Source organism: Dreissena polymorpha, chromosome 2 (genome assembly GCF_020536995.1).
Source record: "Dreissena polymorpha isolate Duluth1 chromosome 2, UMN_Dpol_1.0, whole genome shotgun sequence".
NCBI classification, from domain to species: Eukaryota; Metazoa; Mollusca; class Bivalvia; order Myida; family Dreissenidae; genus Dreissena; species Dreissena polymorpha.
Window position 1 is genome coordinate 58,667,162 of NC_068356.1, and position 14,620 is coordinate 58,681,781.

Sequence of the window (14,620 nt, forward strand, 5' to 3'; positions counted from 1 at the left end):
ATCTTGGATGAGTAAGAAATGGTTTCGGTTACTTTAAAAACATGGCCCCCAGGGGACGGGGCATTTTTCCTTGTATGGCTATATATGGCTTTAGTAAAACCTTGTTAACACTCTAGAGACAACATTTATTGTCAAATCTTCATGAAATTTGGTCAGAAGATTGGTCTCAATGATATCTTGGATGAGCTCAAAAATGGTTACGTTTGCTTTAAAAACATGGCTGCCAAGGGGCGGGTCATTTTACCTTATATGGCTATAGTAAAATCTTGTTAAGACTATAGGGGGCACATTTATTGTGCGATCTTCATGAAGCTTGGTCAGAAGATTCATCCTTATAATATCTTGGACGAGTTCAAAAAAGATGCCGGTTGGTTGAAAAATATGTCCGCCAAGGGGCGGGACATATTTCCTTCAATGGCTTTAGTAAAACCTTGTTAATTAACACTCTAGAGGCCACATTTATTGTTTGATCTCCATGAAACCTGGTTAAAAGATTTTTCCCAACGATATCTTGGATGAGTTCGAAAATGGTTTCGATTGCTTTAAAGACATGACCACCAGGGGCGGGGCATTTTTCCTTGTATGGCTTTATATGACTTTAGTAAAACCTTGTTAATACTCTATAGGCCACATTTATTGTCCAATCTTTATGTAATTTGGTCAGAAGATTGGTCTTAATGATTTCTTGGATAAGTTCGAAAACGGTTACGTTTGCTTGAAAAACATGGCTGCCTAGGGGCGGGACATTTTTCCTAATATGGCTATATATGGCTAAAGTAAAATTTTGTTAACACTCAAGAGGCCACATTTATTGTCAGATCTTTATGAAACTTGGTCGGAAGATTCATACCAATAATATCTTGTACGAGTTCAAAAAGGATGCCAGTTGGTTGAAAAACATGGCCGCCAGGTGGCGGGACAGTTTTCCTTATGTGGCTACAGTAAAACCTATTGTTAACACTCTAGAGGCCACAATTATATTCCGATTTTCATGAAACGTGGTCAGAAGATTTGTCCCAATGATATCTTGGATGAGTTCGAAAATGGTTTTGGTTGCTTTAAAAACATGGCCACCAGGGGGCGGGGCATTTTTCCTAATATGGCTATTATTGCTTTAGTAAAACTTTATTAGCACTCTAGCGGCCACATTTATTGTCCGATCATTATGAAACTTGGTCAGACGATTTGTCCCAATGATATCTTGGATATGTTCGAAAATGGTTCCAGTTGGTGGAAAATCATGGCCGCCATGGGGGCGTTGCATATTTCCTTATATAGCTATAGTTAAACCTTGTTAATACTCTAGAAGCCATATTTATTGTCTGATCATCATGGAACTTTGTCAGAAGATTTGCCCGAATGATATCTTGGACACGTTCGAAAATGGTTCCAGTTGCTTGTAAAACATGGCCACTAGGGGGCGGGAAATTTTTCCTTAAATGGCTGCATGAATCTTCATGAAACTTTGTTAGAATATTAGTTTAAATGATATCTTGGATGTGCATGAAAATGATTCTGGTCTGTTAAAAAACGTGACTGCCAGGGTGTTGACTTGTCATGAGAGTTGGTAAGAACATTTTGTTCTAACGACATCTTGGGCTGCACAGAACAGGTCAGTTCCCTTGAATCTCAGGTGAGCGACGTTGGGCCTTTCACGCCTTCTTGTTTAATTTATGTCGCGTTTTGTCTGAATTTCGTTCGCTCGTTGAAATATGGCATCTTATGTGACTTATATGACTGAATGCAGGCTCGCAATGTTAGCTCACCTGAGCACAATGTGCTTATGGTCAGCTTTTTGATAGCCTTTTTTATGCGTCGTGCGTTGTGCGTCGTGCATCCAGCGGCGTCAACAATTGCCTTGGTAACACTCTAGAGGCCACATTTATTTCCAATCTTCATGAAATTTGGCCATAAGATTGGTCCCAATGATATCCTGGATGAGTTTGAAAATGGTGAAGTTTGCTTGAAAAACATGGCTGCCAAGAGCCGGGCATTTTCCCTTATATATCTGTATATGGCTATAGTTAAACGTTGCTAACACTCTAGAGGCCATATTTATTTCCGATCTTCATGTAACTTTGTCACATGATTCATCCCAATAATATATTGGACGAGTTCGAAAATGATGCCGATCGGTAGAAAAACATGGCCGCCAGGGGGAGGGGTATTTTTCCTTATATGGCTATAGTAAAACCTTGTTAACGCTCTAGAGGCCACATTTTTTTTCCGATCATCATGGAACTTGGTAAGAAAATTTTTCCCCATGATATCTTGGACAAGATTGAAAATGGTCTCGGTTGCTTTAAAAACATTGCAACCCGATGGCGGGGCATGTTTTCTTTATTGCTATAAATGGCTTTAGTGAAAACCTTGTTAACACTCTAGAGAACACATTTATTGTCCAATCTTCATGAAACTTGGTCAGAAGATTGATTACAATGATATCTTTGATGAGTTGGAAAATAGTTCCTGTTGCTTGAAAAACATGGCCGCCAAGGGGGCGGGGTATTTTTCCTTATATGGCTATAGTAAAACCTTGTTAATATTCTAAAGGCCATATTTCTTGTCCAATCATCATAAGACATAGTCAGAAGATTTGTCCCAATAATATCTTGGACAAGTTCGAAAATGGTTTGGATTGGTTGCAAAACATGGCCACCAGGGGCGGGTATTTTTCCTTATATGGCTTTAGGAAAACCTTCTTAACACCGTAGAGGCCACATTTTATTGTCAGCTCATCATGAAACTTAGTCAGAAGATTTGTCCCAATGATATCTTAGATGGGTTGAAAAATAGTTCCGGTTGGTTGAAAAACATGGGTACCAGTGGGAGGTGCATTTTTCCTCATATGGCTTTATGGCTATAGTAAAACCTTGTTAACACTCTAGAGGCCAGTCAGGCCACATTTATCGTCTAATCTTCATGAAACTTGGTCCGAAGATTTGTCCCAATGATATCTTGGACGAGTTAAAAAATTCCAGATGTGTAAAAACATGGCCACCAGGGGGCGATGCATTTTTCCTTTTATGGCTTTTGTAAAAACTTGTTAACACTCTTAAAGTCACATTTATTGTCCAATCTTCATGAAACTTGATCAGAACAATTTTTCTTATGATATCTTCAACGAGTTTCAAAATGATTCCTGTTTCTTAAAAAATATGGCCGCAATGGGCGGGACATTTATTACTATAATAAAATCTTGTTAACACTTTAGAGGCAACATTTATTGTTCGATCTTAATGAAACTTGGTCAGAAGATTTTTCCCAATGATATCTTGGAGGATTTCGAAAATGGTTCCGGTTGGTTGAAAACATGACAAACAGGGTGTGGGACATGTTTTCCTTTTATGGCTATAGTAAATCGTTGTTAACACTCTAATTGTCGCATTTATGGTCCAAACATAATAACATTTGGTCAGAACATTTGTTTTAATGAAATCTTGGATCAGTTTGCGAATAGTAACGGTCTGTTGAAAATGCAACTGGTAGCAAGTTATATCTTTGAGAAAAGAAGAACAAAATATATAATACTATTTATAACCTGAAGCAATCAAATAATGAAATTTATCTGTATTGTGAATATTTTATTTGAGCTGTCAGGTGTTTGATCAATGTTTAGTACTAAAATTACAGTTTCTTCTGTCTGTGGCATAGCGATGTGTATACAACATGTTTATACCAGTATTTTAAGGGTAATCAAATGACTACTGTTATTGTTATGAATTTCATCGTTAACATACTTGACGATTTGGGAAATGTTGGCCACATGAATAACAATAAAGTAACATTTTTAAAAACAAAACTTCGAGAATAACACAACAACAGAACTTAGAGTGTATTGACTTAAAGTCGGCCTTCATTAACCATACTAGTTATAACTTAATATAGATAGCATTACATGTGTGAAATGAAATCCACTTTATCAGTTCCTGGAATTCTGATTACTCGTTCCGGATTTTGTTGGTTTTGTGTCAGGTTTTACACTTTGCATTGCATTATTACGTTAATACGTACAATTCACATTTTCGATTATTGGCTCTTTTTACCCCCATATAAGCACAACATAGCTGTAAAGGAGATTGATCTGGATGAGGAATGCAGTTCGTAAATGCCACAACACCACAATGCTTCCATATTTTTCAAAGTTATAATCACTGGTTTATAATTTTGTCCAATCCATACACTGACACAGTGTTTCGATTTTTGGTTCTTGTTATTTAAACATTGTGCGCATGAAACGTATTTTTTTTATTCTATGAAATGTTTAGAGAATATGTGTTCTTGTGATTTAAAAAATGGGTTCGGAACGTTAGCGACGTAAATATAGTGAAAATGACTTTGTAACTTTCTAAGACAATTTGTTCACATTTTTATACCCCAATTACCATTGGTAATGGGGGCTATAAAGGAGTCACTTTGTCGTTTGGTCGGTCGGTCGGTCGGTCTGTCGGTCTGTCTGTCTGTCCCGAAATTTCAGCCGATCTTTACCAAACTTGGTCACAAGTTGTATCTAGATGATGTATAGGTCAAGTTTAAATATGTGTCATGCCGTGTCAAAAACTAGGTCACAGGGTCACTTAGTGTGTTTTAAACCGAAAGTTTGTCCGGACCATAACTATGTCATTTATCGTTAGATTTTTAAGTTACTTGGTACATTTGTTCACCATCATGGGGCGGTGGTCGTGTGAAAAAAGTACGTCAACATCTCAAAGGTCAAGGTCTAACTTGAAGTTCAAAGGTCAAATGCATGTCCGGGCCATTACTTTATCATTTATTGTGAGATTTTAAACTTATTTGACAAATTTGTTGACCATCATTGGACAGTGTGTCGCGCGAAAGAATTTCGTCGATATCTCCAAGGTCAAGGTCACACTTTGAGTTCAAAGAAAGGTCAAATGCATGTCCGGGCCATAACTTTATCATTTATTGTGAGATTTTAAAATCATTTGTAAAATTTGTTCACCATCATTGGACAGTATGTCACGCGAAAGAATTACTTCGATATCTCCAAGGTTAAGGTCACACTTTGAGTTCAAAGATTAAAAATGGCCATAAATGAGCTTGTCCGGGCAATAACTATGTCATTCATTGTGAGATTTTAAAGTCATTTGGCACATTTGCTCACCATCATTGGACAGTGCGTCGCGCGAAAGAATTACGTTGATATCTCCAAGGTCAAGGTCACACTTTAAGTTCAAATGTCAAAAATGGCCATAAATGAGCTTGTCCGGGCCATAACTATGACATTCATTGTGAGATTTTAAAATCATTTGGCACATTTGTTAACCATTATTGGATGGTGTGTCGCGTGAAAGAATTACGTCGATATCTCCAAGGTCAAGGTCACACTGTGAGTTCAAAGGTCAAAAATTGCCGTAAATGACCTTGTCTGGGCCATAACTATGTCATTCATTGTGAGATTTTAAAATTACTTGATACATTTGTTCTCAATCATAATTCGATGTGTCATGCGAAAGAATTACGTCGATATATTCAAGGTCAAGGTCGCACTTGGAGTTCAAAAGTGAAACAATACCATAAATGAGCTTTTCCGGGCCATAACTATGTCATTCATTGTGAGATTTTAAAATGACTCTGTACATTAATTTTGTTCACAGTCATTGGACAGCGTGTAATGCGAAAGACTTCAAGAGTTGAAAGCTCAAAATGGTCATAAATTATAATGGCATAATAATTCTTAAAAATCACCATTTAGATTCTCTTGTTTTGTGAAGACAGCTTGCAAAAGAGTCTGTGTCAATGCGGCATGTGGGGGTATACGTCACGTCTGTGACAAAGGTCTAGTTAAGTTTCCGATACATTAAAACTTGCTTCCATAATCCATGGCAATATTACCCGGCCATTTTCCGTATGTGGCTATAATTAAACCGTGTCACAGTTGTCATAGCATCTTTATAAACTTTGAAAGAACGTTTGTTTTAACGAAATCTCGACTGCTTTAAAAATGATTCCGGCCTCATGAAAAATATGACCCCGATCGAAGTAACATGTTTTATCCAATGATCATGACACGTGCACAAAACAATTGTTCTAATGATTTCTTGGTTAGGGTATAAAATGAATCAGTTTGTTGGAAAAACATGGCTTCCAGCGAAAGGGTACGACGAAATTGTCCTAAAGTAGTTTAAGTAAGTCCGTTTGAAAACCCACAACGACACTAAACAACGATATGGAAAAACCACCAAGAAAACTCTACGGCAAGCGATTCTTGCTAACAATGGGCTACAATAATTATTTCATGCAATTGTCGGTATCATCCTGCTCTTTAAAAAAAATGTTTATATGAAAGGACAACACAAGATTTAAATACAGTATACTCACTGTATTACTTCTACTTATATGCGTATGTCAAAATACTAACATCTGAGTAAGTTACTGTATTTGAACTGTGATTTTATTTTATTCGTGTAATATGGAAACATCGTATATATAAAAGTTTTGTACCTCTATTTTCTTGTGTGCAGCATAATTTTAGCGTGTGAGCTATCATGTCGGACCGAAGTTTACAAGATGTGATCAGTTTGTTTGGACGTCGATCGAGAACTCGGGGACTTGCAGATTATCAGATATTTGCACAAGGTAATAGATGTAAGCTGCATTTAACTCAAAAGCAAGTATGTATCAATTTATCTTGTTGTATAGTTTTATGCTATCCATTCCGTTTGATTTTTTAATCGGCAAACTACTGTAAGGGTTATTTATTTTCGTTATTCCTGTGTTCTTAGCTCTAGGCGTGTATATGTATATATATATATATATATATATATATATATATATATATAGATATATAGATAGATATATAGATAGATATATATATATATATATATATATATATATATATATATATATATATATATATATATATATATATATATATATATATATATATATATATCTATATCTATTATATATATATATATATAAAATATATATATATATATATATATATATATATATATATATATATATATATATATATATATATATATATATATATGTATCTTTATATATTTATGATTCGCACTCCGTTCTAAAGAACAGAGCATGTTTCTTTGACAATATTTTAAGTTGAGGTTTAATGTGCTTTTTAAGTTATTTTGTGGACACGCCAGCAGAAGCATTTATGACTCAATTTTGATGATATTTGGCGATAGCATTTTTTCCACTCCCTCGATCGTGTTCGAAACTGGTTTTGTAGGCTTAAATATGATTAATAATAAACATCGGTTTCCGTACAGAAATACATATAACACATAGATACTTTTCTTAGAAAACGCTTATCACATATCATTGTATTGAACGACGTTTCCGCGAGAAGTTTGTATTAAATTTACTCAACAACAATATGTCCTGGCTGACCCTGTATCATATTCTAGCAAGTAATGTCCGTGAAACGAACGATGTCAGTTTATTGGAGGGAGCCTTAGTTGGCTATGGGTGTGACTAGGTTCATAATGTATGTGTATGTGTCAATGTATCCATTCATCTTTGATAAGGCCGTTAAATGTTATTCATAGCATGCGTGTACCGTTACCTGATTTTAGCCACTTTTAAAGTACACGTATTTCAAATTACATAATGATTTTTATCTGTTCTTGTTTACTTTTTCGTATTTTGTAATTTGTGTCTTTTACGTTCTTACATTTGTTCGCTTCTTTCCATGCTCAGTCAAATCTTTTTGGTGTATAGTGATACTATAAATTAAACAAATTATATTTATGCGATGATTTTTCATGAGTATTTGAAACTATACGTAAACATTATTAAACATATTCATACTCTAGGTCCAGTGATTGATTTGCGTTTGGAACGACACAACAGGTTAATTAAAAGGGAATACGACCGTGTATTAGATCAAGTTCTGGCGCTATCCACTATGCAGGGCAGTCGGCTTACAGCTGAGGCCCTTATAATCCTTGTGAATGGTACTTATCATACTTTTTTATATAAAATTAAATAAGATCGGTGTGATGGGCTTTAGCTGCAAATGCAATCAAGCTTTTGCCAAATTGGTTCGTTCATCATGTTTTGTCTGTAGTATGTCTGGTTTCCTCCCTTATTCCAGTTTTTGCCATTAAAATGTATTTCACTTAAGTAAATTGGATAAAACATCTTATGTTATATGTTCTGGTCGCTATATCATAATTTACTTGTATATTTCGTATCACGATGTTGTGATATATGTCTATTATATAGTAGTTGTATTCACTAGTTGTCTTCACTCATTGTACGGGAGACGTATGTACGTCTCTGATAGTACGGAGATGTGATGTATGTCTCAGCCTGTAGTTCGACGTGTTTGAAATTATGATGTTAAGCTCCTTGCTGTAATCCTGAATATAATATATCCGGAACGTTAAAACGTTAATAACACTTTCATAGCAATTAAGGGTAAAAAAAATATTTCACAGTTTCCGCTGTTCGTCTTGCGTTGTCCTTCGTCAACATTTAGTTTAAGACCACTATAGGGCTATACGTTTGCTATTTAACGTGGTAAGAGTATATTAACAACGCAAAGTTATATATATGTAGCTGCAGTGTAGTACACATTTATTTTCTCAGTTGAAAGGGCGGTAGGGTTCACATTGGAGGATTCCGGGTTACAGTCACAATCCATAGATATACATTTTATGGACATAATTCGTAAACAGTTGACTCTTGAAGAACCGTTTTTAGTTTATGCGTTCTTCATTATTCGGACTTCATCGCATAATCCTTCTTACTTATGAATTGTGTCGCAAGTTAACCAACGGCTGTTAAGCAGCCGCTTCATGTACTTATATACATTAATAAAAAAACGTTTGTGAAGATGAAATCTTCAAAAACGAGGATAGCAACGATACAACGTGTTAACGGCTTAAGGCCATGTTTTCTCGTTTGTTTTGGTAATGTTGTTGACCAGGCAAGCATGGTTGTATCGCAAAATTTGGCAAGCATTTCCTATGTATTAGATTGATTTTGAAATATTACTATTTCCTTTTTGAAGATTATCTGTGTGTTTTATGCGTCCATGTTCAACGATATTTCTGACATCAGGTTGCAGAATCAACGGGGTTTTCAGGGGTTTACACACGGTCTGAATAGAATGTAAACACACCGTTAAGAACTTTATTTTTTATGCTCCCCATATATATACGGGGAGCATATAGTTGCCAGTTTGTACTTCCGTACTTCCTTCTGTCACACTTTTGTTACAGTTTCTCATAGCGCCTTTAATATTTTACCGATCTCTTACATATTTGACATGTATGTACCTTGCATTGACCTCTACCTTTTGATGAGGTTTAAGGTCACTGGGGTCAAGGTCAAGGTCACCAAGTCTAATAATAGATTTTTCCGTCACATTTTTGTTACAGTTTCTCATAGCGCCTTCAATATTTTACCGATCTCTTACTTATTTGGCATGTAGGTACCTTGCATGGACCTCTACCTTTTGATGAGGCTAGAGGTCACTGGGGTCAAGGTCACCAAGGCTAATAATATATTTTTCCGTCGCATTTTTGTTACAGTTTCTCATAGCGCCTTCAATATTTTACCGATCTCTTACATATTTGGTATGTAGGTACCTTGCATTGATCACTACCTTTTCATGAGGTTAGAGGTCACTGGGGTCAAGATCTCCAAGGCTAATAATAGATTTTTCCGTCACATTTTTGTTACAGTTTCTCATAGCGCCTTTAATATTTTACAAATCTCTTACATATTTGGCATGTAAGTACCTTGCATGGACCTCTACCTTTTGATGAGGTTTGACATCACTGGGGTCAAGGTCAAGGTTGCTGAGGCTAATAATAGATTTTCAGTCACACTTTTTATGCCCCCCTTCGAAAAAGAGGGGTTTATGTTTTTTCACATGTCGGTCCGTCGGTCTGTCGGTCCGTCGGTCCGTCCGTCCACCAGATAGTTTCCGGATGATGGCTCAAGAACGCTTAGGCCTGGGATCATGAAACTTCATAGATACATTGATCATGACTGTCATATGACCCCTATTGATTTTCAGGTCACTAGGTCAAAGGTCAAGGTCGCAGTGACTCGAAAAAGTAAAATGGTTTCCGGATGATAACTCAAGAATGCTTTGGCCTAGGATCATGAAACTTCATTGGAACATTGACCATGATTGGCAGATGATCCCTGTTGAATTTCAGGTTAATAAGTCAAAAGTCAAGGTCACAGTAACTCGAAACAGTAAAATGGTTTCCGGATGATAACTCAAGAATTCTTACGCCTAGGATCATAAAACTTCATAGGCACATTGATCATGTCTGGCAGATGACCCCTATCGATTTTCAGGTCACTAGGTCAAAGGTCAAGGTCACAGTGACTCAAAACAGTAAAATGGTTTCCGGATGATAACTCAAGAATGCTTACACCTAGAATCATGAAACTTCATAGGTACATTAATCATGACTGGCAGATGACCCCTATTAATTTTCAGGTCACTAGGTCAAAGGTCAAGGTCACAGTGACACAAAAATATTCCCACAATGGCTGCAACTACAACTGACAGCCCGTATGGGGGGCATGCATGTTTTACAAACAGCCCTTGTTTTTACAGTTTCTCATAGCGCCTTCAATATTTTACCGATCTCTTACATATTTGGCATGTAGGTATCTTGCATGGACCTCTACCTTTTGATGAGGTTTGACATCACTTGGGTCAAGGTCAAGGTCACCGAGGCTAATCATAGATTTTCCATCACATTTTTTTACAGTGTCATATAGCGCCTTCAATATTTTACCGATCTCTTCCATATTTGGCATGTAGGGACCTTGCATGGACCTCTACCATTTGATGAGGGTTGAGGTCACTGGGGTCAAAGTCACCAATGCTATTAATAGATTTTCTCAATGTCACACTTTGGTTACAGTTTCTCATAGCGCCTTCAATATTCGACCGATCTCTTATATATTTGGCATATAGGTACCTTGCATGGACCTCTACCTTTTGATGAGGTTTGAGGTCAAGGTCACTGATGCTAATAATAGATTTTCTCAAGGTCACACTTTTTCCACACAATTAACCCATATATTGACAAAGCATTATTGGGGAGCATCCATCAGTTATACTGATATCCTTGTTTAAAATATCTTAAGTTATTGAAATCCATTTGCAAAAATCTTTAGTGCATAAAAGACAGTTCTTCTTGCAGTTAATGCCGATATCTTAAGGTTTAAGAATAAAAATTAAATATATCTAAAATCGGTGACAAAATTTCACGTTGCGTGAAGCATAAATGAACGCAGCACACATATTTTTTTACAAGAACACATGCTTATTAAATAAAGTAATTCTGATTTATTTCACATTGCTATTAGCAGCATGAAAATCTGTCTTTTATGCACAAGTTGAAATTCTTAAGATTTTTTTAAAGTTATTTAAAAAAAAACACCACCACTTACCGTTGTGTTTTCATTCATAAAAAGTTTAATTGGGAACCCCACATATTCACTTGATCCTGCACCCTGGATATGCGGTCGGATAAAAAAATTAAGGTTACCATTTAGGAAATAACAACAGTTTAAATACTCTGTTTATCAAACTATTTTGAACACTAAAAAGCACAAATACTTACGATAAATGTGATTTTATAGCATCTAGATCGTGTTAAACGTTGTTGTAAGTTTCTATGTTTTTGTAGCTTCGGACATACATATCAGATCCATTCGAGCGGAATTCAGAAGTTTTGTGTCTCTTCTACAAAACGACGAGGACCGAAATTCAATGGAATTTGAAAGAGATATGGAAGTTTCTGAACTTACTAGAAGTAAGCAGATTCATTTCCCTGAAACTTATAATATATTTATTTCGCTCTTCTTTAAACCGAATAGTTCAATTAATTCCACTCACACGTTCGTCACTAATAACAATATGAGTTTGTTAATGTTAGCGTGCAACAACTGCACATCAATGGTAACTACGGCAGATATTACATTGAAACCTAACGCATGTATTCGGCCGGGATCACTATTTGACCAAAGCCGATACATCAAACCTTCGATTTTGCAGAAGTCTCACATTATTCTTAAACAACCATGAAATTGCTGAAAATGGTGGAGTGTCACCGGTAGGGGACTTTTATTGCTTGGCAATAGTCTTGTTAGTCATATTTTCAAAGGTTCATGGTCAATCATGATACTATTGACACAAATGATACTTTAATGGTTCTGTCAGTTTGCCTAAACTTTATACATGCTGTTTACTTGATGACGAGTTGTGTTTAACATTTTTGCGAAACAGATACCATTAGCTGAGTAATTAGTTTTTAAGTATTTATTTTGAGCCATCCTGGAACTCGGCTGATAAAGACGTATTGAGGAATGTATTTTGAGCCATCCTGGTTAAACGTTTACACACGAACTATCTGTTAATTTTTTGCGATTTACTTTTTATATAATTTCGTTGATTATGCGTTCAAAGTTATTATTACGCGTTTGTTTGTTTACGGAAGATTTATTTTGCTTTAATATGACTAGAAATAGTATTACATGTATTTTGCCTTCATCATTTTCAAAAGGGCAATCATGCGGCAATATTTTATTGCTTATAACTCCTTGCATAACATATCGGCATTTAAATTACCAAACTGTAATATGTTTCTGAATTTTTGTAGTGACATCTCAAATAAATATATCTAATATCTTAAATGAAACATGTTCTTCAACAAATATTTATATCGAGCTTGTGAAAATTATAATTATTTCCATTTAACTGGAAGCACTTACTCGACGGACGTTAACACAATGTTTTATTTAGATGCGGTTTTAACTCCGTTAAATTCATCCTTTATTTAGCATCTTTTAAAATCAGTTTTTAAAACATCTCCGACACAGACTCAAAGACTTAAAAGTATCTTACATCTGTTATGATGTAGAAAACAGTCTTTTAGTATGAACATAAATTTATCACTTGGGATTTTTTAACTGTGTATAATATTAATTTGTATTTGCGAATTATGTCCATATTATATTATACGATAATATTTTATCAAAAGTAATATTTAAATTGTTTATGGTGTAAATAATTGTAGCGTCAGAGAGATTACTATTTCTCTGTATAACTCAAGATAGATTTTGTTTACAACGTTTTTATGAACATCCTGTGCAGATGAGCAACTAGTTATTTAAGCTCACGATTTTTATTTTACACGTAATGAACCAAACATATTTAATTACAGTGAAAGACATCGGAGAAGCAGACTTACTTGCACACCGAGAAAACACACACTCGCCTGAAAGAGGTATTAAGAGCATCGTTTAAAATACATCATATTATGATTTCTTTATAAAAACAAACATTAATCTAGTATTTAGTATATTTTACTGTTAATAGTTTTATAGATAACATTTGATGCCGTAAAACAAGTAAAAACTGTAAATACTTTTTTCCTATAATTTAGTTAATGTAAAATAAGTAATCTACATTTACAGAAAGTATTTGAAATTTTGAAATTTTAGCTTAACTTTTTACCTAATAGTACGAACCCCACAATTCGTTACCGTTGGCATCGGCATTAATTTGGTTTAAACACTATTTATTTAGTTCATTGAAAGTACATATAAGCAATACAATACAAACATACATATTATATTTGAGCAATATGCTAGGCAAGAAGAATTGCAGTATTGTTTTACATAAAGGCGGTAAAATACTATTGGACAGAATTGAGAAGGAAGCTCGAGGCTTATACTATGTCTCTCTTCTGTCAGTTAGAAGCGCTGCTGTAATGGTGTAAACAACTAAACGTATAACATCTATTTAAAGACATGTCAAAATTACGAACAATATATTACAGTGATAGATAATTGCATACTGGTTAGAAATGTAAAAATAATATAACTTATAATACAAAAAGTATAACAGAGTAATGTAGATAGCATAAGAGCTAATGAGTGGAGAAGGAAAGGGATAGCAGTGGAAGAGTAGAGTTTAAGAATAAGAGAAGTTGCGGTAAGAAAGGAAGCAGTTGCGGGAACGGGGCATCGTAAGCAGAATATGGTTTGTTCCTGAGATAGAAATGGTTTAGAATCTATGACTATCTCGGATGAAAGACTGAACATGTTTGAATATTAATGAATTTACTTCATATGAGCCGTCTTTAACACCGAAAAGAAGAAGTTGCAAAGTTATGGGTAAGAATCTAGACAGATTGTTTAAAAGGATAACTCTTTTTTCTGTATAAATGGGACAATTGAAGAAAAAGTGATATGTGTCTTCAATCGCAACACATTGACAATACGGACTTTGTACAATGTTGTTTGAGCACAAATGTTCATTTAAACTGCTAAAATGCATTCGTAAACGCGCATGTAGAATATTAGATGGCCCCATCGTAGAAATGATTCGGAATTATTTTCTTATCTTTGCTAAGATTTGCTTCGAAAGCAGAGAGAGAAGGAGCCGTTCTCACCGATTCCGGTAAATTGTTCCATAAGTTTATAGTTGATGGTAGGAAAGATCGTGTAAAAAGTTGTGATTTGCATTGGATACTGCGAATGTTGTTAGAGTTACGAAGTGGATAAGCAGATCTTTCTCCCACGCTAGAGGGGATAAGTGTGCACAAGTATCGGGATGTTTTGTTCTCCTATTTTTTAATTGTTC

The 14,620-nt window shown here is 35.2% G+C and overlaps 1 protein-coding gene and 1 long non-coding RNA gene across 4 annotated transcripts in view; one reads left to right on the plus strand and one right to left on the minus strand.

Moving 5' to 3' along the window:
• LOC127867191 (uncharacterized) overlaps positions 1-14,620 on the minus strand; it is a 234,316-nt gene that overhangs the window by 21,426 nt on the left and 198,270 nt on the right. The window lies entirely within an intron of this gene.
• LOC127867181 (uncharacterized) overlaps positions 6,498-14,620 on the plus strand; it is a 91,897-nt gene continuing 83,774 nt past the window's right edge. For both annotated transcript variants that reach the window (XM_052408230.1, XM_052408231.1), the window contains exons 1-4: positions 6,498-6,600; positions 7,806-7,946; positions 11,661-11,786; positions 13,197-13,259. In XM_052408230.1, coding sequence (XP_052264190.1) covers positions 6,510-6,600; positions 7,806-7,946; positions 11,661-11,786; positions 13,197-13,259 — 421 coding nt within the window. In that variant the 5' untranslated portion in view covers positions 6,498-6,509. The remainder of the gene's footprint in view (positions 6,601-7,805; positions 7,947-11,660; positions 11,787-13,196; positions 13,260-14,620) is intronic.